The 27,720-nt window shown below is 43.1% G+C and overlaps 1 protein-coding gene across 1 annotated transcript; it reads right to left on the bottom strand.

The window, feature by feature from the left end:
- Positions 1–360: 360 nt before the first annotated feature.
- NDUFA9 (NADH:ubiquinone oxidoreductase subunit A9) lies at positions 361–26,136 on the bottom strand. Its single transcript, XM_014841744.3, has 11 exons — positions 25,373–26,136; positions 21,726–21,896; positions 21,270–21,367; positions 19,097–19,188; positions 17,893–18,034; positions 14,338–14,440; positions 11,248–11,315; positions 9,967–10,043; positions 4,643–4,738; positions 2,010–2,076; positions 361–663 (listed from the first exon to the last, which is right to left on the bottom strand). Exons 1-11 carry the CDS (start codon positions 25,419–25,421, stop codon positions 493–495), a joined length of 1,134 nt encoding a protein of 377 aa, XP_014697230.1. The 5' UTR covers positions 25,422–26,136; the 3' UTR covers positions 361–492.
- Between the last annotated feature and the right edge of the window lie 1,584 nt (positions 26,137–27,720).

Raw genomic sequence — 27,720 nt, 5'->3', positions numbered from 1 at the left:
CATGTTTCTACATGCATACACTATTTTCAAAATGCATGTAGATGTCTTTAAGGTAAATTTAATAAAATACCTTAAGCGTGAATAAATTCAGATTAGTTATGGGACATTATATATCTTCTCAATTAACGGATACTCAAAGACAACCACATATCACTTGAGGTCTTCATAGTATTTTGACATTAAAAAGACATCTTGTCTTCCAGAACATATGCTAGAAGTGGCCTGACATAGAGAAATTCAAATCCTCAGCATTTCAGAGAATAAATGATATATATGTCATTATTAAATATATAGAGATAATTAGGCTCCAGTTCTGAATGGCTGAATCTCTCATTTTACAAATCAAGACAGAAAACACAGTTGCAGAATTTAACCTCAGATGTTTTAATAGAGGGATCTTATTCACTATGTACAAGATTCTCTGATGAAAGTGGCTGGCCACTAGCCAGGTGACCTGAATGGCACTAAACACCAAGGGCAGCTCAGGGACCACTAAATGTTGACAGTCTTGGCTGGCTTCACGTCTTCAACTTCAGAAGACAGCCAGCGGTAAGTGCGATGACGCCGCAGCACCTCAATGGCCTTGAGCTCCAGGGGTGTGGCCTGAATACCAAGGTCCTCCAGGCCGGGCAGGTGAGGCAACATCATGTCTGTGATGTGAACCTTTGAAGAAACAAAGAAGCACAGACAGCGCTGAGAGCCGGCCAAGAACACAGCATGCCAGCCTAGCAAACGCCCGGACACTCAAGCTGGCCTGAGCCCCAGCACCAAGACCTAACTGTTTTCAAAGGAGGTGTGGCAGATGTTGATTCCTGGAACTCACTGAAAGTAGACCATAGAAAAAGAGTTTAAGGCAAAAAAACAAGGTCAGCAAATATCAGCTCAAAGGTCCCCGGCACTGTCCACGAGAGCACTATCTGCGCTCGGTGAGATGTGAGAGGGTAAGTCTAGAGTGGGGAGCACAAACCACATGCGTCAGGGGTGGACGGTGCTGGTTTAGATCCACACTGCTAAGGGAAAGGGAGAAATTAAGGGGGATTCCTAGATTTCTGGCTTGAGCACCAGAGAGGATAGTGATATCAATTGAGATGAGAGGCTAGTTTGCAATTCTATTTAAGGACGTGTTATGTTTCAGATGGCTATAACACACCTAAATAGATGTAAGAGTCTGTAGCGGGGGCGGGGGGCAATTCAGGGCTGGAGGGAAAATCACAGCCATGAGCTTACAGACGGCAGCTGCAGCACAAGCTGAGGTGAGGGTCATTTAGAGAATGAGCAAAGACAGAAAAGGGCCGAGGACAGAGCCTTTAGGTTCTCCAAAATTTAGAGATTAAGAAGAGGAGGGTGAACCAGGAAAGGAGACTCAAGAGCATGGCCTCATGAGAGGAGGAAAAGTGAGAGGATGTGGAGACGGTCAGAAAACAGGTGGGAATTCAGGGTCTCACGAGAGAAGGGGCCCCTGTGACAAATGCTGTTCACACACAGGGTGAGATGAGGTCAGAGAACTGACTACTGGATTCGGCGAAGCTGACCTTGAAAAGAGCAGTTTTAGGGGTGATATGGGAATAAAAGCCTGAATGGAGTGGGCTAAAGAAAGAATGAGGTAGGAAACTGTCAATAGCACGTACAGACAGCAGTTCTGAGGCGATGACACAAAGAGACACAGATAAACAGGGCCTCGGCTAACAGAGAGTTGGGGGAAGGGAGGGTTTTGCCCTTAAAAAATGGAGCTCTCTAGGCATGTCTGTATGCTGATGGGAATGACCGAGCAGAGAAAGCAAACCTGATAATGTCAGAAAGAGGATAACGGGAAACCACACCCTGGAGCAGGCTGAGAGAGGCTGAGTTTCGGTGCACAGTGGAGGGGCCGACCTCAGACAGGAGAACAGACAGACAAGAGCAGACTAACCCAGGCGAGCCAGCCAAGAAAAGCCCCTTCTTCCTTCTCTGTCTCAGCACCTCTCTCCCAGCATCCACCCGGGGCCGCCGCTCACCCCACACACACTCACCCGCTCCACCTTATCCCTCGTTGTCCAGGGCTCAAACGGACTCATTTCAAAGAGTCGTGCCACCAATCTGGAAAAAGGAAGACAGACGGCACACGTGGTAAGTGTCCCTATGCCCCATATTCCAGCTAGCCTGAAGACCCGCAGCAAGAGAGGCTGCTGTCGAGGCAGGAGTCCACTCAATTTTTCTTTAAGAAAATAGCAACATCCTGGCATCAGCTCCCGAGAGGCCACCTTTCCTTCCAGGCTGACCCAGCCTGCCCACTGGAATTGCCGGCAACAACTGTTCTCCAGAGACAACATATCCTCAAAACTCTAAACTAAAGTGAAGCCACCACCACCAACAAAACAAACAAAAATGACCCAACATTCAGTGAAGGCTGTGAAATTCAATCGAACTTAAGCCTCAGACATTCAAATATTCCCGTTAAGGAGGCAGGGCGAGATGAGCAGTGTGCAGGACAGCAACTGGAAGCCTTCAAAGCAGGGGCCCCAAGGGAACTAAAAGAGCCTAAGATCTGTGATTCAAATCAGGAAGCAAATACGAAACCAGACGAGAGGGGCTACTGTCTTGCTTAACGCCATCTCTTCACTCCAGTGAAAATGGAGGGTTCTCCTTATCTGTCGTCCAGTTCCTGTCTTAATATCCCCAGGGTAGCAGGATTTAGGCCAGCATCTGAGGTACCCTAGGAATTCCTTGGGGTCCCCACAGAGGACTGGGGGCAAAGGTTGGGAGTACGTGCTCTGAGTATCACCCATCACTGCCGCCAGACCAGTTCTGCTTTCATCTGATTTACCAGGTGGGCCTTTATGTAAAAAGTCATTCAGAGGCCGGCCCGGTGGCGCAGCAGTTAAGTTCGCACATTCCGCTTCGGTGGCCCGGGGTTCGCCAGTTCAGATCCCAGGTGTGGGCATGGCACCGCTTGGCAAACCATGCTGTGGCAGGCGTCCCACATATAAAGTAGAGGAAGATGGGCACGGATGTTAGCTCAGGGCCAGTCTTCCTCAGCAAAAAGAGGAGGACTGGCAGCAGATGTTGGCTCAGGGCTAATGTCTCCCCTCCCAAAAAAATGCATTGAACACAAGGCTCCACAGCTTTTCAAAAACCTGAAAAGCAATATTCTAACATATGGTGCAAAAACAGGAAAGAGGAAGCTGAAGATTGGTCAGAACTTCTCCAGGAACACATAAAGCCTCAGATTCTAGACAACCTGTTCCACTGGCAGACAAAGGCACCTTATTGGGCTCACACAGCTTAATAAAAACACCCCTAACAAACCTTCACTTCTCTGCACTCTGCTCCGGCGCTAAGAGATCACTTCCAGGGTCTATTTTCAGTGTCCTCAGTGGGCCACACCATGCGCACATGCCAACTCCACTATAACTCTCAATTTTAGGCGATTTTATGCAAGACCGCAGCTCCCTGCAACCTGGTCTACGCCCCTCCAGTGCACTGAAGCCGCTGTCACCAATGACCTCGCCGCTAACTCCAGTGGATGCTTTCCAGTCCTCTATCTTAGTTGACTTTTCTGTGCCACTTCCTTCCACAAACATTAACAGAGTGCCTACTGTGTGCCAAGCACTGTTCTAAGTGCTGGAAGTACAGGTGTGAACCATCAGCGGGCTCCCTTCTTAAGCGCTCCTTCCCTCCCTCAGACAGCCCCGCCCTCTGCTCGCTAGGCTCCCAAATTCTCCTCCTTTTGCACTGAACTGTCTGACTACTCTTTTCAGCCCCCACGATCAAGCTCCCCTCCTCTGCTAGTCCTCTAACTGGAGGTACTCCTCATGCTCTGCCCCTCTCACTCGCTCTGACACTTCCCACCTGCTCCAGTCACCGTGCGTATTAAATGAGGATGAAGCAGACAGCCTGACAAAGAGAACACTCTCCACAAACACTCTCACACTGCATTCCGACTGTCGATTTTTCTGGTACCTCTGTTAGATCATTAGCTTTCTGAGGGTTTACTGTAACATCACGAGTCCCTAGCACACTGCCTAAGACTCAGCGGGCAATCAGTAAGTACCTGTTGAATGAATGAATGAACAGACGAACGAAGGAGTGAACTGCCATGTTGGTTTATAAGTCAACCTCGGGCAAACTGGATGTGAAAATCTCCGTGACCAGACCACTAGGGTGTCACATGACAATTCCGAGATTCTAAGCCTACAAAGGCAGGAAGCGAACCTAGAAGCAGGGAAAGAAGGTAAGGCAACCGCAGGCCAAGTCTGAGTGAACTGGCTCCTTTCCACAACTACACCATCAGACTGGTCTAATAAAGAAGGGTCCCTTGCCCACTTCTGGGTAGTGGTCTGAAAGAGAGATACAACCTCCAAGAAAGACACTTCTCCCAATTAAAACAGAGTAGTTTTTAATTGGAGAATTTGAAGAGTTGCAAATCTAACCTCTCAACACACACCGTTTTTCTCATCCACACTGATCTACATTTCGCTTTCTCAGACACCTCTGGTTCTTTCCTAGACAACGAACATCAAGACATCAGGGGCACCTCCTAGTTAAGAGTCTCAGAGACTTCATTGTAACACACACACTCCCTGTAACCCTAAGCAACAGCATCATGGACAAACGTTTCCAGTTAGCTCTACTCAGAAGGCACAGAAAGAAGTACTTCACTTACCGATAGGCAAAATGTGGCAGAGGGTATGGGAGGAAGGGTCTGTGAGCCACAGCATAGACATACTGCACCAGGTCAAAAAGCATGTACCGACTGGGCCTACAAAAAGAAAATTCATACTTTAAATTGTTTCTTCCTCACAGATTTTCTTTTTTAATTTAATAAAATAACATTTTTCTTATGAAAAGGGAAACACATATGCATTACAGTAAATACAGATTAGCATAAAGAAAAATCACCCACAATCCCACCAAAGATAAAGTTAATATATTTAACATATATCCTCCTCATCCGCTTACATATACACATTTTTCATGTTTATAAATATAAGATTACATAGGTCACCCTATTCCGTAATGTCTGCTTCATCTGATATTAAACCCCCATCAGCTCCTATGTCATTAAATACTCTAGTGCATGTTTAATGGTTGCATGTATTGCACTGCATGTAATCATAACTGTTTTACCAATACCCAGCTCTATTTAATATTTAATTTTTCTTTTTTTCTTTTATAAAATAATGCTTTAATGAACATTCTTGTAGTAAATATTTTTACTTATCCATAACTATATATTTATAATACATTCTAGAAGTGGAACTGGCTCAAAGTATATTTTGAAATTTTAAGACTTTTACTGAATACTTCCAAACTACCTTCCAAAAGGTTTACTAATTTACCTAAAATGATAGTAGCCTCTCACCAAAAATGAGTTTAGTCACAAAAAATAAGCAAAACAAATCTTGCCAGTCTGCCAGGTAAAAAAGGTACCTCAACGTTTTAATTAGCATTACCTTTAGGCTAGAGATTAATTTTTTTCTTCATATATTTTTGGCCATTTACACTTCTTTCTTTTCTCTCTTTCCTCCTGGAGTCTCTGCCTATAAGAGGGAATTGTAAAAATTCTTTCTATTTTAATGATATAGTTGGAAATATCTTTTATTGTCTGCATTTTGCTTTTTAATGTTTAAGTGTTTTGTGGCAATAAGAAAATTTAAACATTTCATTTAATGAAAACTACTGATTTCTTTTACTTTATAGTTGGTTTTACATTTAGAAAATCCCTCTATAGGCACCAGTGACATTAATGTCCACACATTTTGTCTAATGTTTTTAAGTTGTTTAAACCATAAAATAAGTTCCTTCTACAACATATTTCTGTATTGATCTAAAGATGTAACACCACTTACTGAATTATCTACCCTTTCGTCACATTTTGGAAGGTCACCCTGAGCACACACTACATTCTTCCATGTATTTGAGACTGTTTCTGGACTTCTGTTCTAGTCCAGTGATCCAGCAGTTTTGGACCACATTAACCTAGCTTTAATTATCACTTACAATACATTCTGAAATCTCTTCGCCTGGTTTCCTACTCCCTGTTGCCTCAGAAAGCCTGTGACAGCTGAGAGCTGGATGCAGGTAACTCAGCGAGAACTTCATCATTCTGACATTGTCACCAAAAACAAAACAAAACAAAAACCAAAGAAACCCCATGAAAATGTCAGCTGAGGGAAATATGAGACAAAGCCCTCAAAAAGCTTCCTTCGATTTCCAGAAGGATCTGTAAGGATCAGTGCAGGGCATATAATACATGCTATGCCAAAGAACAACCTGTCGTCTTGACGCTGACAGCAATTCTGGGATCACGGGTGAACTAATTCTATGGAATACACCTGCTCTTCAGCTGTTCCAAAGCACTGTGCATTCCATGAACTGTGACTCAAAGACCCCTTTACGTGTCCCGCTCACAGAGAAAGGTACACTGAAGCCTACGTCCTTCCCAGCTTAGATTTCATGGTTCAGCACTGTAGTCATTCCTCTGTAAAACCTTGTCCCCCGCGCCCCTCTTACTATACTAGTGCAGCAAAACCCCTACTCTGATTAACCCAAGTACCTGCGTTCTTTGCGCCCGAAGCCCCAGCAAGATGGAGGTGTAGAGAAAATACAACCAGGCTAACCGGCTTCAGCAACTTCGGCGGAAGCCTTAGTTCTGCCTGCAATCCTGTGCTCCCGGGAAGGGCTCTCTTCCTGTCCTCCCAGGGAACACTCCCCATCTTCTCCGCCGTCCTCACATTTTCCACAGACTTCTCTGACCCACCCCATCCTGCCCTTTAGCTGACCATCTCCTCACTTGTCTTTTCATCATTTTTCCTTTTTTTTTTTTTTAAGGATTGGCACCTGGGCTAACAACTGTTGCCAATCTTCTTTTTTTTTTTTCTGCTTTATTTCCCAAACCCCCCGATACATAGTTGTATATCTAAGTTGCAGGTCCCTCTAGTTGTGGCATGTGGGACGCCGCCTCAACGTGGCCTGACGAGCAGTGCCATGTCCGCGCCCAGGATCCGAACCAACAAATCACTGGGCCGCCTGCAGCGGAGCGCGCAAACTTAACCACTCGGCCACAGAGCTGGCCCCTTTTCATCATTTTTCTTGCTAGTGTCTTTTGAAGTACAAAAGTTTTTAACTTTGATGAAGTCTAAATTATTAATTTTTTCTTTTATGAAGTATGCTTTTGATGCCATATCTAATAAACTTTGCCTAACCCAAGATCTAAAAGATTTTTTACTGTTCTTCAAAAAGTTTTCTAGTTTTAACCCTTGCATTGAGGTCTTTGATCTATTCTGAGTTAATTTTTTCATGTATGGTGTGATGAAAGGGCCTAAGTGCATTTTTTTGCATGTGGATTTCTCTGTTCTATTTGTTGAAAAGACTCCTTTCCCCACTGAGGTGTCACAGCACCTTTGTCAAAAAACAATCATCGGTAGAGGTTGATTTCTAGACTATCAATTCTGTTTAAGTGATCTATATGTCTCTTCTTATGCCAGGACCACACTGTCTTAATAACCGCAGCTTTGGAGAAAGTTCTGAAATTGGCAAGCTTATGTGCTCTCCCTTTATTCTTTGTCAAAATGATTTTGGCTATTGTGGGTCTTTTGCATTTCCATATAAATTTAGAATTAATTTGTCAATTTCTGCAAAAAATTCTGCTGGAATTTTGATAGGACTGAGTTGAACATACAGATCAATTTGGGGAAAATTGCCATTTTAACAATATTGACTCCTCCGATCCATATACATAAGATGTCTTTCCATTTATTTACATCTTTAATTTCCTTCAGCAATGTTTTGTAATTTTCAGTATACAGGTCTTGTACTTCTTTGGTTAAATTTATACCTAAATATTTTATTCTTTTTGATGCTATTCTGAACAAAATTATTTTAACTTTATTTTCAGATTGTTCATTTGCTAGATTGTTCATTTGCTAATATACGGAAACTGATTTTTATATATTGATCTTGTACCTTGTGACCTTGCTGAACTTGTTACTGGTTCTCATAGTTTTCTGTATGTGTGTGTATCAATAAGCATTTAAGGAATGAATGACAGGCTGGACCAACATCCTATAATTAACGACTGTGAAAAACCTAGGAGCAAAATTAAGGTCTTATGCCTCTGCCTTAGCCTCAAAATGTCAGGGAAATAAGCAGTTGTCCCCTGGGGCTGAAGAGACAAAAAGAGAAGTGTAGATGCATATCTACAATTTCACAAGGAAAAACGCCTACACTGCCACGTCTAGCATTACTGTTCCCATCTCTACCAAACAAGTATGACTGACTGCCACCTGGCAAAGGGACTGCAGTGGCTGGACACAGGTCACGAGGACAACGGCTAACTCATCGCAGAGCCACTTCCACTGAGCAGGAAGCAAAGTCTGTAAAGCCATTTCTGCTCATCTGTTCCTTGGAATCCTGGTCTAAGGACCTCTCGACCAGACCCTCACATCTTCTGAGTCTAGTGTTTTATGGAACCTGTGTTGAACACTTTTTTTTTGTAGTTTTCCTAGAGTACATAACTGATTACATGCTAATGTACCGAATTGGGAAGTCGAAGAGAAACATACATCTTGTAGCAGCTAGTTGACATAAACACACCATAGTTTTTTGCACTGTAAAAAAAACTTACTAACTAAATTTATAATAATAATGATAAAACACAATATATGAATTCATAATCCTGGGAATGTATACTCTGCCTCCCGGCTTAGAAAGAAAAGTGTCTTTTCTTTTTGTTGTCGTTAATGCCATAGAGTGGATTCCAACTCCCAGATCCCCTGTGTCCAGCAGAGCGGAACCTGTCCAGTCATTCTGCGCCATCCTCTTATCTCCCGGCGCTACATCAGACAATGTTTTGCTGCTATTCACAGAGTTTTTGCGGCCAATTTTTTCAGAAGTGGGTGGCCAGGTCCTTCTTCCTAGTCTGTCTAGTCTGGAAGCTCCATTGAAACCTGTCCACCATGGGTGACCCTGCTGCTATTTGAAACACCAGTGGTGGAGCTTTCAGCATCACAGCAACACGCAGCCGCGACAATACAACAACCATCAGGTGGTACGGTTCCTCGACTGGGAAACAAACCGGAGCCCCAGGATTGAAAGTGTGGAGTCTTAACCACTAGACCTCCAGGTCTGGCCCATCTTTTCTCTAGAAGCAACTATTTCTTACGAATTAGGCTATCACTTATCGTTGAATCAGACCCCCACCTTTCACGGAACGTCGTGTGTTGTTAGGTTGCTTCACTAATGACAAGGTTCTGGGCCAACTATCAAGTGGACTTGGTACTTTCCAACTTGCAGGCTGAGTCTCAGTTTTTTAGTCTTAGTTTAATTCAGTAAAAAGGTCCTAAACATAGCTGTAACATGATTTAATAATTTTGGTTACGTCACATAGCTTAACTGTGCCCCATTTTTCCTGAGAGCAAATTTCAACAAAGAGAGCATCAAATAAATTGCACGGCATGAACAACTGTACCCTAAACCAGCCATCTGGAATCTTTTAGAGGCACTGAGATACTGTATCAAAATTAATTTGATTTTGCAATTATACTTACTCCCTAAAAGTAAATTGTGTTTCAGAATTTATAGTAATATCCTTTCATATATTAAAAACATCACTGGAGTAGTAGGAAACCATCCTTGGGGATCACTGGACTAAGTATACGTAATAGTCTAGGGCAGTGGCTCTCAGACTGTGGGGACAGAAGAGTCATTTATTAAAGCAGATTTCTAGGCTCCCTCAAATCCTGATTTAATATAAACGATTCAGGAGATTCTGACAATGGCGGCCTTTAGACAGCTCTTTGAGACACACTGGTCTCGGGGCTAAGGGAGTAGGGTTTCTGGAATAAATACAGTTGAAGAAAGGCATTGTAACAATACAACGAACAAATGTGTTAGCGACACATTTAGAAATTACTGTTGTTGTAAATCATTATCATTCTTTCATTTTAAGAGGTAGCACAATTTTAAAGGCAAGTTCTAGCCACCTACCCAACAAAGACAAAAGTCTTCCCTCTGGCATTTGGGTCCTTAATTGCATTAATAATTCCTTTGGATACGTCCACAACCTATAAGAAATTATAACACATGTTCAAGTAATTGTTCAAACAGAGAAACAGAGAGAGATGGAGGAGAGAAAGGAAGAGAGAAAGGGAGAGAGAGAGGAAGGAAGGAAAGCCACATCAAGCACAACCAAAAAAACATGATCAAATGAAAATAGCGGCATCGTCTCTTTTCAGAAAGCCTCTACAGAACCCACTTCTCAAGAGCTCAGATGATCTCCACACTGGAAGGTTCACTTACATATTCTCTCTCGTCAGAACGCATCTGTCTTCAGAGGGCTGTTGGGCCCTTCTGAGGTGCTTTTGCCCACTCTCTCCCATCTCACCCTTGGCCACTCCTCCCCACTCTGTTCTAAGACACCACAGACCACTAGGCTTGACCACGTGGAACTGCCAATGTTCTACCATCTGAATTTCAAGACAGTAATTTTACATGGTTTTAGACCCCACTTTTTCAGCTTGGGGGGATTTTGGCCCCCAGGGGACATTTGGCAAATACCTGGAGACATTTTTAGTTGTCACAATGGGGGAATGGGAGGAGATGTACTGCCATCTGGTGGCTAGAGGCCAGGAACACTGCTATACATTCTACAGCACCTCCTAGAACAAAGAATTATCTGGCCCAAAATTTCAATAGTGCCACAGCTGAGAAACCCCAGTTCAACATCATTCGGAATCCAACACTGCTCTCTCACCTCTGGGCCCATATACACACTGCTTCCTCTGCACAGAATGCCCTTCCCATCCCTCTTCATCTGACTTGCTGTTGGTCATCTGTAAGGTCTCACCTTAGATGTCATTTCCTCTAGGAGGCCTTCCCTGACCCTCAAGTCAGAATCAGGTGTCCCTCTGATGCAATTACTTAAAACCCTCTTCCCATCGCAGCACTCATCACCCTGCATGCTAATTGCTTCACTGCCCTGTCTCTAACGGAGACCAACTTGAGGACAGCAATCTGTGTCTGTCCAGTTAACAGCTCTGTATCCCCAGTGACCCGTACGGTGTGTCTAAGAGTTCAATACATTTTTCTTAAGTGAATGAAGCAGTGAAGACACAGAGAATACATGCACCTCTTAGGTAAACTGAGAGGCAACCAGTCGAAGCGAGTTGACCAAGAGGAAAATGCTGGAGTTACAGAATTAGGACGAAACCAGAAAACTGATCGCCTGAATCTGAATTTAGCAAAAGCCCCTTCATCCATAGTACTTACATATACTGGTTGTTTCACTGTCTTCTTGCCCAAGGAAATAAGAGGTACACCACCAAACGAGCGAATATCTGGCAGAACAAACAAAACTATTAGAAGGCCTAAGCTGCTATAAGATGCTCCAGGTTAACATAATCATTTTGCATAAGAGAAATAATGAAACAAATGTAGCTGACTCTGAGGAAGCTAATGATCTTAGAAGGAGCAGCCATTTGTTTTTCAGACATGGAAACATGGAAAGTAAAAAGGCCTTGGCTACTTATCTTCTGCTCTACAATGCTAAATGCATGGCCACTCCCAACACTGGGCTCTAATGGCACCCCATTCTAAGGAGGAACACAGGAATCAATGCGTCAGTGACAGAGCATAGGTAACCCAGAAAACCATGCTGATAAAAACAGGAGTTTGGTATATGATGAACGCAGTACAAGTATGTGGGAAATGGTGCTGAGACAATCATTCTACTCTTTGAAAAACAAACAGAAAGAAATGGCTTAGATCTCACCACAAACCAAAACAAATCCCAAGTAGGTTAAATGTAAAAGTAAAAAGAGTTTTTTAAAAGAATTTTTAAAAGTTTAACTTATAAGAGCATCAGAAAGAATAAAATACTTAGGAATACATTTAACTACCTTGAGCTAAAGACTTGCACACTGAGAACTTCAAGACACTCCTGAAAGAAATTTAAAGACACAAACAAATGGAAAGACACCCCATGTCCGAGGATTGGAACACTTAATATTGTTAGGATGTCAACACTACACAAAGCAGTCTACAGATTGAATGAAATCCCTATCAAAATCCCAATGGTGTTTCATGCAGAAATAGAGAAAACCCCATCCTAAAATTCACATGGAATCTTAAGGGACCCCAAATAGCCAAAACAATCCTGAAAAAGAAAGCAAAGTTGAAGGTCTCTCACTCTTCCTGGTTTCAAAACTTATTACAAAGCTACAGTAATCAGAACAGGGTACAGTGATCAAAACAGTGGTATAAAAACAGACAGATAGACCAGTGGAGTAGAATAGACAGAAATAACCCACGTACATATGGTCAGATTATTATTGATGGAATGCCAAGACCATTCAATGGGGAAATGACAGTCTTTTCAACAAATGGTCCTGGCAAGACTGTATATCCACATATAAAAGAATGAAGTTAGACCCTTAATTTACACCATATAGAAAAATTAACTTAAAATGGATCAAAGACCTAAAGGCAAGAGCTAAAATTACAAAATCCTCAAAAAAAAACATAGAGGAAATGCTTCAGGATATTGGATTTAACAATGATTTCTTAGATAAGACACCTAAAGTATAGGCAACAAAAGTAAAAATAGATAAATTAGGTTACATCAAAATTTAAAACTTCTGTGCATCAAAGTCCCAAATTAACAGAGTGAAAAGGCAGCGTATGGAATGGGAGAAAATATCTGTAAATCATATACCTGATAAGGGGCTAATATCCAGAATATATAAAGAACTCCCACAATTCAACAATAACAAAAAACAAACAACCCAATTAAAAAGTGAGCAAAGAGGGGCTGGCCCCGTGGCCGAGTGGTTGAGTTCGTGCACTCCGCTGCAGGTGGCCCAGTGTTTCGTTGGTTCGAGTCCTGGGCGCGGACATGGCACTGCTTGTCAAACCACGCTGAGGCAGCGTCCCACATGCCACAGCTAGAAGGACCCACAATGAAGAATATACAACTATGTACCAGGGGGCTTTGGGGAGAAAAAGGAAAAAAATAAAATCTTTAAAAAAAAAAAAGTGAGCAAAGGATGTGAACAGACATTTCTCCAAATAAGATATACAAATGTCCAATAAGCACATGAAAAGATGCTCAACATCACTAATCATTAGGGCAAAACCAAGAGATATTACCTCACACCCATTAGGATGGCTACTATAAAAAAACAGAAAATAACAAGAGTTGGCAACGATATGAAAAAACTAGAACCCTGTGCACTCTTGGTGGAAAGGTAAACTGGTACAGCCACTATGGAAAACAGTATGGAAGTTCTTCAAAAAATTAAAAATAGAACCACCATATGATCCAGCAACTCTACTTCTGGGTGTCCCTGGAAGCAGGGTCTGGAAGAGATACATGCACAACCATGTTCACAGCAGCATTATTCACAACAGCCAGAGGCTGGAAGCAAGCCACGGGTCCGCTGACAGATGAACAGATAAATGTGGTCTACACACACAATGGAATATCATTCAGCCTTAAAAAGGAAGGAAATCCTGTCACACGCCACAACCCAGATGCACCCTGAGGACATCATGCACGTGAAACAAGCCAGTCACAAAAGATCAGTTTTTCACCCCTAAAATCTCAAAATCTCTTCACTTAGTCAAGAACACTGATTTTCTCCGCCAAGTTTAATTAGTAAATAAACAAACAAAAAGCATGAGAGTAAACATAAAACATTTCCCAGCCTATGAAAGCAGTTTACAGACCAACTGACTAGTTTTAGTTTAGCAACGACCAAACTAATACTTATTCCACATCTAATCCCATTCCACAGAAATTGCTGTTAACAAGGAAGACCTATGAAATGTGTCTGACCAAGTACGATGCTACCTTTTCGTCTCTGAAATCAGTATCTAAGTGACTTGGCTACCAGACTAAAAGTGAGACTGCAGTAAACAAACAGGGGCTTCCGAGGAAAAGCATTAACGGAGCCAACACTGCAGCTTTTACTGCGTGCAGCTGCTGTACCGCAGGCTACTTCATCAACTACCACACCACGCTTGAGGGAGACATCAAGACATCCACGTTAACAGAGGAGGAAGCTGCCTCCCACAGACCTGCCAAAGTCACAGAACTAGTTAGTCTTGGGGCCAAAATTCAAACTCAGGCCTCTGACTCCAAGTCCGCGCTCTTTCCGCGCATCTAAGTCCCTCCTTTGATATCCAGTAACGACGATCATGAGAAGGAGCATGTTGACTAGACAAACATAACCTTTGGGGAGGAAAAGGCAACTGGGGAGAAAAAATATAACCTCAGTCCATCATGACAGAGAACACCATGAGCTTGTGCTAACTTCAACCTGTTAACCCCATCCTCTCTCCACCGTTAAGAACACGTACTTGCAAAATGATTGAGGAATCGATCTTCTCTTCCAAAGATGTCCGCTGGCTTTATGATAGTCGCTTCCGGAAATGCATTCCTCACTTCTTTCTCTCCAACAGCCTAAACAAGCAACCAAACACAGTTCTGAGACGAGTGAACGAAGCTTCCATTTGTCCCACTGTCATGACACTACTTGTATTTCAAAGGTCATATTTTCCTCCAGATTAAAGCAATTGTAGTATTCATAAAACTCAATTACACAGAAATTTTTTTTAAAATAACACATAAAAATGCCCTGCCTCTTATAGTTCTGGTTAGGTTTCTTCCCATATTTATTGGACAGAAGCTTACGCAGAAGAAAGGAGAAAAATCAGAGTAGAACTTTTCTAGCCTCCCTTTTCAATCACTCTCTTACCAATACTGTAAACCACTTGTCCCCTTGTCCCTTACTCCACCCATGGGGCAAAATCCCAATCCTACAGGAACCCCATTAGCCTTCTTCTTTGAGCCATGCACTCCTGTTGCCTTCAGAGCTGGAGGAAAATAAATAAAAATCATAAATTGGTACCACTATAAATTCATGTTACCAATTTTAACTGGGCCCTCAACATTTTCCAGAAATAGAGTTTTCTTCTAATTAGTTTACTCTCCCATATGACAATTTCAAACATATTCTGTTCTTTCAAATTTCACCCTCACTTTTTCCTCTTCCTTCCAGTAAATGACCTCACCTTCTAATTCAAAGAGAAAATATAGCAGCAGAAAAAACCACCCCAAGTTCCCGCCACTAAATCCACACTCAGGTGCATGAACCAACCATCCTTTCTTCCCACGACAGAGGAGCAGGGCCACCTCCACTGCTTCAGAGCTCACCTCCTCTCACTTTCTCAGCAACCGGCCCAGTTTACTCTCTCCCATATCTTCAGTCTCACTCTCTTCACCAGCACCTTCCTATCAGCATTTAAACAATATCAAGATCCTCTACTTTAAAAGAAAAAGAAATTTCCAACTCCACATGCCCCTCCAGCTTTCTGACCCTGATCCTCTTACCAAATCACTTCAAAATGCTTCCTGCCCTTATTGTCCCCATGCCTCTGCTCCTGCTCTCTTCACTCACCTGTATTCCGGATTCCTTCCCGACACTCGCTCTCAAACTATTCTTGCTAAGATCACCAATGACCTCCACCTCAGTAGATCCAAGGTGACTCTACAGTTCTCACCTTACTTGGCTTCTCAATGGCATTCTGGTAAGTAGCTACTCCCTCAGCGGACACTGTCTTCCCTTGGTGTCCGTAACCTCGTACTCTGCTGGCTTCCCTTCTAGCTCACTGCATCCACTCTCTCTGTCTTTTTGCTTGTTTTATTTTCTGCAGGTGCCTCTTCACCTACCAGACCACTGATCATCGGTACTCCTCTGGTCTAGTCCAAAGCTCTCTTCTCAACCTACACGTCCTCACTGGGCTCTGCCATTGCTTCAGTTAACAACAAATGCTGGTGACTCCCTAATTTATATCTCCAACCCAGACCTCTCTTCTGAGCTCCAGGATCATAAACTCCATTCATCACCGTTACCCTGTGATTGACATGCACCTGAAATGTAACCAAGTCCCCAACTGGATCATCTTCTTCCATTCTCCATAAACAGCATGTCTCCATCTCTGCTGTAGCTTGGAATTACCTAAGGAGAGTTTACAAATACTGATGCCCAAGCTCTATCCCCAGAGATTCTATTTTAATTGGTCTGGGTGCAGCCTGGGCATCAAGATTTTTCAAAGCTCCCTCAGTGACTGTAATGTGCAGCTAAGGCTAAGAACCACTGCCCTAAAGCCTAGTGTCCCAAGCATTTCTCACCTTATTCAACAGTACCACCATCCCCTCAGGGGTGTAAGCCAGAGGCCGGACGTCTCTGACTCTTCCCTCTCTCTCACCACTGACTGACCCCACCATCCCCTCTAAGCGATCACAAATTCAGATGATTCATGAAGCTAGGGCTGAGGCAGGCTCAGCGTGTGCTCTCTCTCTCCAAAGTAGTATGAAACGGTGAGGTCTGGACATACTCAGCCAGTTCTGTGACCAGGTGTGACTACGAGAAACAAAGCTTACCCAAAAAGAAAGAGCTGAAAGAATCACAGAGAAACAAAGGTGAAGTCCAGATGAACCTTGGCACCAGTGTGGCTAAGGTCCTACTGCTGGATTTTTCAGATACATGAGCCTATAAATTCCCGTCATGTTTAAGCCAATTTACACTGCATTTTCTGATGCTAGTGATTAAACGCTCCTAAGTGACAGATGCCCTCTCCCCCCATTATATGCTCCTGTGGCACACTCTGCTATTCTGCAACGTCTGGTGCATCTGGAAGTATTTTTCTCAATGGATAGAAACTTGAGATGGGCTAAGACCACCTCTGTTTTATTCACTACTATATCCCCAGTACCTAACACAATATGTAGCACACAGTAGGCACTTAATAAATAGTTTGTTCAATAAAAGAAAACAGTGGATCAAAAAGTTGGAGCCACTGTCAAGGCACTCTGCGGTCCTTATCAGTCTGACTCAAAGCAGGCTCACTGTGCAGAAGCCAAATGCTACAGGCAGTCCCAGACATGCAGTCCTTTCTGAGTCCCTAACAATAGAGACATTTCAGGTTACAGACTGATTCCAAAGCAGAGTGCTAATCCCTAGGTACAACCGAGACCATAATGGGGTTTCTAGAAGGACAAGAAGCCTAAATACTATGTGACTAGCCATTTTCCCCAGCAAATATTTCTCTCTGTCATCCTCAGCCTTCACAGCACTTCTTCAAGAGTGGCGTAAGACCATGACTGTGCAAGGGGTTTGACAAAGAAAGATGGTCCTTTACCCTTGGTAGGAGACGCAGATACGACTCTTGGCAGAATCATACTCTACCTTTTATGATGTTTACTGTGTAATTCTATTATGTCCCAAGAAATTTTAAGCCTCTGAGAGCAGGTAATAATATGGTGTATCCATCTTTTTTTTAATAATATATATAAAATATAAATATAATATATAATTTATATTATATGTTACATATACATATATTTTCTTTTTTTTTGCTGGGAAAGATTCACCCCGAGCTAACATCTGTTGCCAATCTTCCTCTCTATTTGTTCCCTCCTCCCCGAAGCCCGAGTACATAGCTGTATATTCTAGTTGTAAGTCATTCTAGCTCTTCTACGTGAGCCACCACTGCCACAGTGTTCCACAGCATGGCTGCTGACAGACGAGTGGTGTGGTTCTGCACCCGGCAACCAAACCTGGGCTGCCAAAGCAGAGCGTGCCAAACTTTAACCACTAGCCCATCAGGGCTGGCTCTATCCATCTCTGAAGCTCCTTAGCATATGTCCCTGCAAACAGAAGGCACTCGACCAAAATGTCAGAACACACAGACGCACAGACACACATCCCACAAATCTAATTCTGGATATGGAGAATTAGAACCTCTTCTAATTCTGGACATTTCAGTGAGAAACTCTTCTGATTTAACTCATGTTTCAAAGGGGCCAAGAAACTCTAGCTCTGTGAATCACTTCCCAAATCAATTCATTACCTTATTTCTCAGATATCTAGAAGAGCTTTTAATATCAGCATTCAGATGGGAAACATGAATGAATTTTTCAACTCCAGCTTCCTTGGACACTTGAGCAATTGCTAGGGGAATCTTCACAAAAACATCCTCAAAATCGAAATTCCTAGAAGAAAAAAATAGGGATCAGTTAAGAACACCTGACTCAGGATTTCAAAGCTTTCTGTGATCAGCTGGTTTTCATATTATTGCTGGAATTCATAATAGTTAAACTTTTAAAGAGCACTGATTTAACCCAAAGTCAAAAGTAACGGTTTTTTTCAATTTTACAGGCCTGCTCCTCATCATTACTGTACATAATATATAGCTTACACTAAGTTATAACCTGAGGCCTCTGAAAAACATCTGGCCGCACTGGTTGGGTGGGGAGGGGAGAAGTGTTGAGGGCGAGAAGGGTAATCACTTCTTACCCCCAGGCCTTTGTTTCTCTTAGGGGAAAAAAGAGAAACTACAAAATCAGTCACCAATTTTAGCCAATAACATTAACTACACGCTCCCTCCGTACAAGGCACTGTGTTAGTCACTACGGAGGACAGAAAGTTGAACAAGACCCTCCAAGCCATCACAGAACTTAAAATATATGATGAGGCAGACACACACAAAAAAACTAAGTCAAACTTTAAAAAGTCCTATCTGCTAAAAAAGAGGTGTGAACAAAATGTCATAGAACTACAGGATAAAAACAGTATTTGTGGATAAACAACCCACACAAAGGCTAAAAAGAACTGTTCGAACCAGTAGTCATGCCATCTTTGATTAACAATGTGGAGAACAGATCCAGAATTTTGTCTCCTCGAGGAAAACCAGCGTTCGGCTTGTTGAACAGAACAGGGAAAATCCTCCTTCCTTACCTCCTCCCAACTGGACAGATCCAAGCACAGGACCAGCACTGGTGGTTTTGTCAAGTTAGTGACACCAGACACACTGACACAATCCATACTGGCTTGTTACGGGCAGCTCATCACACTGCTTACTTATACCAGACTCACTGCCAACTAAATCCCCTAAGGAGGGCCACAGGGCATGTAAAGGGTCATTCAGTCAAGGCTTATTGATGGACTAACTGAAAACGTCACAACTACAGTGCCTGGCATATTAGGGGCCCAGTGAATGTCTACTGAACCCTAAGACAGCTTACGCAAAGAAGAAACGAGAGAGAAAGACTTACTTGGTTTCCCATTCTCGCCCAACGAGATTGATGACCACGTTGCTGTGCTCCACTGCTCTTCGGATAGAATCTTTGTTTCTCCCATTCCACTCCTACAATAGCAGTAGCCAGTCAGATGAAATCATAAGGGACGCCCCCCCGGCAATGTACACTTCTGTAGCCCCCAACCAGCAAGTTTCAAAACGGGCCATCTGTTATAGTCAGAACACGGCACCACTTCACACAGGCTCCATTTATTACAACAGAAATCATCGTGAGGTCTCAAACTCCCTGCTGATTCTCTGACTCTTCTGGAAACAAACAGTCCAAAGTACATTTTATTCAGGGAATCAAATGACAGAACTAGAAAAGACACTATTCATTTTTAACGGGGCATATCAATTTGTGTCTACCCAACTGCCCCCGACAAGTGTGTAAAGGAATCCAGTAATCAAGTCTGCCTTCCTGAAAGGTAGCCAAAGAACCAAGGATCATTTGGGAGGTAAACTGACTTTTCATTTTGAGCAGCAATCAGTGACAGACTGAAGATAGGAGGAATGGCTCTTAAAGGCTAACGTTAAATTGGAAACATTCACAACTACTCTCTTATTTCAGATTCGAGAACAACATGAAGCCCTCAGCAGGAGGAGCCAGTTACAACTGATGATGGTGAGTGGGGTACAGGAGACGGTACAGAATAACAGCTTTGGAGTCAGACAGGAACGCAAGTTCCAGTTTGCCACTTACTAACTGTGTACAAATGATCTCTCCAACCTCCATGTAAAATCTGAAAACGCAACCTACCTCACGGGGTGGCCATGAAGATTAAGTGAAATATACACAAAATCTGCAGCACAGTGAGCGACATACTCAACAAAAGAAGCAGCTTGACATATAAGGAGCTAAAAAGTCTTTTTCAGAAAAGATGGTAAGGGTGGGAGAGGAAGAGTGCAAGAAGACTCAGAGTTGAAGAGCTTGAGGTATAACTGCACGAATGGCCCGAGAGCGATGCCTGGGGAGAAGGAATCAAAAGGAAACAAAATTCCCAGGGGTGGGGCCTACGGGGCACATTGAGGTTGGTAAACCAGTGGCCATTCAGACAGCAGTTTCAAACAGACTACAGCAGGGAAATCCGCACCGGTTCTCCCCAGGAGCCCTGCAGGCACAGTGGCAGCACAACACTCTGTGGAGAAAGCCTGTCCTGTGCACCGCAGGACCCACTGTAGGACGTGCAGCATCCCCGGCCCTACCTAATCACCCTGTGCTGCTTCCAATCACCGCGACAAACAAAAGGGCCCACACATTTCTAATGACTCCCCTGAAGGGTCTCCCTTCCTCTGCTCCCCCTGCCTCGGCCCACTGGCAACTTGTGGCCTCAAGGAAGAACCTGCAGATTAAAAAATAACAACAGGGATCCTCAGGAAGGATCGCTCTAAGTTAAGTCTATGCCAAGCAAACCAAATTATAAAACACCCTATTTGTGATTTTCTCTGTCTTAGGAGTACTGTCCAAGAGAAACATAACATGAGGCACGTATGTAATTCTGAACTTTCTACTAGCCACATTTAAAAGAATAAAAAGAAATAGGTGAAATTCATTTTAATAATATACTTTATTTAACCCAATATGTAATTTATTCAATGTAATAAATGTGAAAAGTTATTAAGAATATATTGAATATTATTTTCTTCGTACTAAGGCTTTGAAATCGGGTGTGTATTTTGCACTTCCACACATCTCAATCTAGACCAGTCACATTCAAGTGCTCAACGGCCACATGCGGCTACTGGCTAGCACACTGGACAGGGCAGGTCTAGAGCAGGGGTCGGCAAGCTATGGCCTACAGGCCAATCTAGCCTGCAGTGTAACTTTGTAAATAAAGTTTTACTGGAACACAGCCACTCCCATTTATTTATACATTGTCCATGGCTGCTCTGGGGCTACAAGAGGATTGTTGAGTAATCGTGACAAAGACCCTACAACCTGCAAAGCCTAAAATATTTACTATCTGGTCCTTTACAGAAGAAATTTACCGACGGCGAGACTAAAGTTTATAACATTGCCCTGTGAATGGCAGATGCCCTTGGTCCACTCTGGGGGGAAAGTGCTACTTCATTATATGACTTTCCCTCCTAAAAATGACCTTAGTAATTTACATCTGTCAACTCCAATAATAAGTAATACAGGCTCTTACCAGAAAGATAATCTGGCCCAGGTCACCCATGGGACGAAGGTGCATGGTGTCATACGTATCACATCGATAGGGTACGATCACCTGTGACCCCATACGTCCTGAAAAAGAATGGAGTGAAACAAGGATCAATGTTAACATAATAATATGGATACATTATACAACAGTGATCTGGTAAATATTTGAACTCTAGTATAATATGTGAATTGATACTATGTTTAGCAAAAAGCATATTTTGCCATGTTAGAGATGCCATATCTTTTCAGAGTCCCTATTCTCGTTTTAACGTCCTATATAGAAAGTATGGATGTGCTCAGAATGCACAGCAGACCAAAATTACATAAATCCAAGATAAGAGTGACTTGTAACACTGTTAAAATGAAAACAAAGCTCAGGGTTCTCCTTAGGCAACCCTAATAAATGGCGCCGGAGTGTATTAAACTCAGGGACTTCACTCACCGAGGTGATTGACCACATATCGGCCCAGGAATCCTGTTGCTCCAAACACAGTGGCCACGACCCCACTGACTGAGGAGCGCCCACCTTTCCCATGAGGAATGAGTGCATGATGAAGCTGGCGCTGGGGGGGCCCGTGAAACACGGATGTGACTATTGCAGTAAGAGAAGAACCTTAAACAAAACCCCAGAAGACACAAAAATGGCAAATGTTAATATAAAAGTGACTACGAATACAAAGAGCTTCTTTTCCTAGAAACCTGTGACGTCATTTTGCTATCAGTATTTTCATTCACTGAGGTTGAAGTTTAAATTTAACTTTTAAATTGAAAGTTATAATTCAAGTGCCAGCAGCAATAATAAACACAAACTATTACAACAAAGAATCCATAGGATAGAATATACAAAAGTGAGAAAGTAAACTCCCTGCCCCATAGGATATAATTTACCTAGGGAGATAAATCACATTTAAAAAACAGTAAACAGTAACAAATTAAGAGAATATAAACTCCACAGTAAAACAAACTGAGAGAATGCAAAGTAAGGGGGCAACACGTTAGATAATCATGAGAAAAGATTCCTAGATAAAGTGTCTTGAGAAAGGTTTTAATGAGTAATAACAGAAAGAACAGATTTTCATGTGAAACATATAACACATATAGCAACATAGAGGTGGGAATGAAGACGCCCTGTGCAGGGAACAGCAAAAGACTTACCCGGAACAGACTCTGAACCTGATGATGAATGAAAAAGTTGATGATAAGGATTGGAGCCCAAGGGGAGTTAGTAGAGAACATTTTTCAAAAAAAGAATGAAGCTCAAACTTAATATCAAACTAATGAAAATCATCAAAAGTAGGTAAGTAAGTGAGTAAGAAAGTCAGTCTGTGTCTGTTTTCCAGGGATGACTTTCCAGCGGCACTCTGCCCAGAAACCAGTGTTTTTCCCTCTCCAAAAGTATAGAACTGGAGAAAAAGCCTAGCTTACCAAATAGTTACTGAAACCGGAGATTAAAAACAAACATTGCCGATCAGACACATAATAACACAAAAATAATACCATCATAATAACAGCTAAACTTACAAAGGCACCTGGCATTGTTTGAAGTGAGTCATAGGTATTATCTTATTTAAATGCTATCTCTATTGCCAATTTACAGATGAAGAAACTAAGGCTCAGAGATGTTAAGTGACTAGCCCAAAGAGCCAGCAAAGGAGAATGAAAAGCAGCTGACAGAGATAAGAAAATGGTATCCAGAGGCCAGATGAAGAAAGTGACTGATGGAGAGTAGTTAACTCTACGAGATGCTGCTGAAAAGTGAAGTAGGATGACAGAGAACCACAGGATCTAGAAAACGTTTGTTCTAAACGGCCTTAACAAGAGAATTTTACGTATTTTTATTCCACTGAATGGAAGCCTGACTAGAGCGGGCAAAAGGGAGAATGTGAGGCAAGAGTGGTAAGAGGAGGATCAAAAATCCTTCTCAACGGGCCGGCCCCGTGGCGTAGTGGGTGAGTTCAGCGCACTGTGCCTCAGTGAGCTGGGTTCATGGGTCTGGACCCCGGGCGTGATCTATACCACTCATTAGCCATGCTGTGGCAGCAACTCATGTACACAACAGAGGAAGACTGGCACAGATGTTACCTCAGGGACAACCTTACTCAAGCAAAAAGAGGAAGACTGACAACAGATATTAGCTCAGGGGGAATCCTCCCCTGCCAAAAAAAGAGATAGGATGTACAAAGGGACAAAGAAAAACGGGATTAGAGGAAAACGAGGACAAGGAAATTTTTTTTTTAATATGAGATATTATAACATTTTTATATGCCGATGGAAATGACCCAATAGAGGGGAAAAATAAATGACTCAGGAGAGGGAATGAATAGGTAAGAGAGGGTGGGATCGAATGCAAAGTGAAGGAACTGGCCTTCGATCAGAACAGGAGGAGCTCACCCACTGCATCAGGAGGGAAGGCAGAGAATTACCACCGGTCAGCCAATAGATTTCTAGGGGGAAAAAGAGACCATTCCCATATGATTCCTTTGATTTCTTTCTACAGCTGAGAATGAGACAGAAGCACATGTTAGAAGTTTTAGGAGACTGGTGATATTAAATAATCATTATGGAGAAAGGGAAAGTGAATTTCCTAGGAAAACGTAGTGCTGAAAATCTCTTCAGATTTCTATTCATGAATTTAAAATAAGGCCGGTTAGTTAGTCTGGAGTGTTCCCTGGCTCCGTCCTCTCCACTGCTCACGGGCAGGCAGGAACTAGTGGAAAGCTTGGTTTCATCAGTGTTGGGGTTTTTTAAACGACAAAGGCAGACAGGCTGGGGATTTGAGAATGTATGAAAGGGAATGATTAGAACGATGAGTAAGGAAGTAAGAGTATGTAATGAAGGACAGAATCAATGAAATGGGAAGAATTAGTAGAGTCAAAGAATTAATACCTCACAAGATTGTTACAAGGATTAGAGTAAATGCACGAAAAGCATTTAGCACGTTACCTAGCACTCAGTAAGCATTCCATGAATAATACTTGCCTTCATTTATTATTACTTCAAAATTCTTCAGAGGTAATGTTACACTAAGCCCACATGGTTATTTGTTTTTTCAATGATTATGGGCCAAGCATTATCCTAGAAACTGTGGCTAGCGCAGTAAAAAAGTCCCTGGCCTCACGGAGCTAACCTTTTTAGAGGGTTGCTATGAGAATTAGTAATACAAGGGCAAGGACCTGTCACAGTGCCTCACACACAGTAGGTGCTCAACAAATAGAAGTTACTACCCTCTTTGGCTCCAGCCTCTCCATTTCCTCTATTTATTATGAACATCATCAGGAGAGTAATATTCTTTATTCCTTATGTTCCTCTGCTCAAAAACTCAAATTGCTTTTCTAGCCTCTCTTGGTGAGCGGAAGAGCAAATGTAGGTTCTCAATTTAAGGACCATGACAGCAGATCCAATAAGAATAAAACGCAACATGAACAACTCTTAGACAAATCCTAAGCTATCTTTTCCTCTTCTTCCCTTTCCTTTCCGCCAAGCTCCTGATTCTTCTCCACCCTCGCTCCCCAGGCCCCAGCGCCTCGACCCAACGCACTCCACATCTGTAGAGATGCTTCTGATTTACAAAGTGCTTTCATATCTATTACTTCATTTAATCTTTTCAGGAACTCTTTCACGTTGTGGTATTATCATTTCCATTGTGCCAGGAAGAATCTGAAGTCGAGAACAATTAAGGGTTTGCACAAGGTCATAAAGTCAATCCATGAAGAACGTTCTCTCCACTTTTCTCCATTCCTTTCAGATCCCACGCGCCCCCCACCCCCTGCCCGCCACACACATATATTTAGCATAACCCCAAACCCTACAACCCTATCAGAACTCCGATTCTCTCGATCCTTCACAAGTCCCCCCACTTTCTCCCCTTGCCGTTGCTCACGTCCTCTCAGCGCAGACCCCGTTCCAAGAGCACAATTTGATATGTGAGCGGGGGAGCTCACTGCAAAAACTGCAGCAGCAGCTCCGGACCCAGAAAGACCAAGGCGCCCAGGGAGACGGCGTGGCCGCTGCAGCACGGCGCCACTACCCGAACTGTAGATCCCACTCTCGGAATCGCAATCGGAGGCAGCTGTTCCTGGTGACACTTACGTGACATTGGCAGGGCCCGGACAATCCTGGGGTGAACGGTGGCCGCCATCTTCTCCCACAATCCCCCACCGCCGGCTCTCCGGCCGACTACGGCTGCTAAGCTGGGTCAAAAGTAATCGTCTACGTCTGTCTGCGCAGGCGCTCACCGGGAAAAGGAGAGGTGGGTCAGAGAGTCGGCTAGAGTGCGGCGACCGAGAGAGCTGCCGGGAGAGACACTGCACGGCGGAAGCCGGGGAAAGGGAAGGAGACGAGGAAGAAGGGAAATAGAAAGAAGGGACTCTTGGGGTCGGAATTCCAGATCTGGAATGGACCGTAAAGATAATCTCGTTGCCGAGGAACCTGAAGTTCAGAGTCAGCCAGTAACTGACTCAAGGGCGTACGAAATGGCAGAACCCGAGCTGCAGGAGCCCAGCTCTGCTCACTCTCGGTTCATTGTTCCCTGAAAATGTCAGAGAGGGCAGCCTTGATGAAACCCGGGGAGGGTGAGGGCGTGGCCCCTGAACTCGGGAAGTTCCTTAAGGAGAGAACCGGGACCCAGGGGAGAGGGTGTACAAGAAAGCGAGGAAGAGAAGTAGAAATGAGGATGTGCACGTCGAGCTCGCCAGGCACCCTCCCTCTTCGGGGCCTTTGCTCTTGGTGTTCCCTTTTCCTGACGTGCTCACTCGGATGTCTCCACCAGCTCAAGTCTCTGCTTGCAAATGACCTCCTTTGGAGAGAAGACTTCTCTGAGGTCTTCTCCAAGGTGGTCATCATTGCATCTGTCTGTCTGTTACTCCTATTACGTATCACCACCTCATATATGAATACAGCGATTCTTAACTGGCAGTGCGATTCATGAGTGGACTTGAGCAAGTCCGTGACCCTCCTCAAATGTTATGTAAAACTTAGTGAGCCTGGTGCCATGTGTACATTTTTGTAAGAAGAAACTCAAGATGGCTCTCTAGAGCAATGGTTTGTAATTTTTTTCAACTGTGGACCCCTTTGAGAATCTGCATTGTCCTAGAAAGAAGTATCTAGAGCCTGAGGAGATTCCAAAAAGATTAGGCTGAACCCTTGCATTATTAAATAGTTCATTTTGGTCAACCTCTCAAGATCCCTGAGTAGGAGACAGCAACCAGCAACCTGGCCTAAGACATCTACCTTGGGCTTATCAGAAAACAAACTACTTTGGGGGATCTTTCTAGACATGGTAATTCTTTCAGTGCTTTTTGTTTTCGGGAAGAAAGGAGTGTGCCTTGCTGGAGTGGACAAAAGAACTGTAGTGAGTAGAGATTACCTATTATTGGGCATGTCGGATTGGCTGTTCCCTCTCCACTCCACCCCTACTGTTTACTCACGTGCCACCTACCGAACTGAATTGGAAGAGTTAAGAAACTCTTGAAGAAATTTTATCAGTTTAATAATGCTATATTGTCTTATGTTTCTTGGTCTCATCCTATGTTCACTAGGCACTTAAAATTTGCTATTTGATTCTGGGGTCGGTGTGAACATAAACATACTTTCTTGGTTCAGATAAATTGACGGGCTTCATTATCATCAGCAGCCTCCTAACACCTGCGTCACCTTGCCGATTAGGTTATTTTACATGTCCAAGTCAAACACTGCCTCATGTTCTCAATGTTAGTTTCAGGGTGGCATGGTATAGTTGAAAGAGCACCGAGTTGAAACTCAGAATGTTCCATCCAGTCCTAGTTCTACCCGTTAATAGTTGTGACCTGGGCAAGCTTGTACGCCTGTCTCCCAGGGAAAATAATACCTGCCCTGTTACTTCAAAAGATTATTGTGAGGATCAGATGACATAAGGGAGTGAAGGTGCTTGGTCAACTGCAAAGTGCTGTCAGTGTGTCCAGCAGTCCTCCCGTATCCACGGGGGATAGCCACGATCCAAGACCCCCAGGGGAGGCCTGAAACCACGGAGTACCAAACTCTGTATACACCGTATTCTCTCCTATACATGCACTTCTGAGACACAGTTTAATTTATAAATTAAGCAGTGAGAGATTAACAACAATAACTAATAATAAAATAGAACGACTATAAGAATATACTGTAATAAAAGTTATGTGAATGTGATCTCTCTCAAAATACTTATACAAATATAATGCCTTTTCCATCTTAACTGAGCACTTGCCATGCGCTGTGGCCATAAATGTTGCAGTTGGAGGTGCAACAGCAAAACTAGCACGAATTTCTTTTTCCTTCTTCACGATTTCACAGAAGATTTGCTCTTACTGTAGATCTTAGCAACCTCAGCATATGATTTTTTTGCTTTCCTTACTAAGTTGAGAACTTTCACCTTTTCACTTAAAGGAAGCACTTTAGGGCATCTTTTTAGCATAACCGAATTG

This window comes from Equus asinus, chromosome 22 (assembly GCF_041296235.1).
Source record: "Equus asinus isolate D_3611 breed Donkey chromosome 22, EquAss-T2T_v2, whole genome shotgun sequence".
NCBI lineage: Eukaryota > Metazoa > Chordata > Mammalia > Perissodactyla > Equidae > Equus > Equus asinus.
This window is presented reverse-complemented; position numbering and strand designations above follow the sequence as displayed.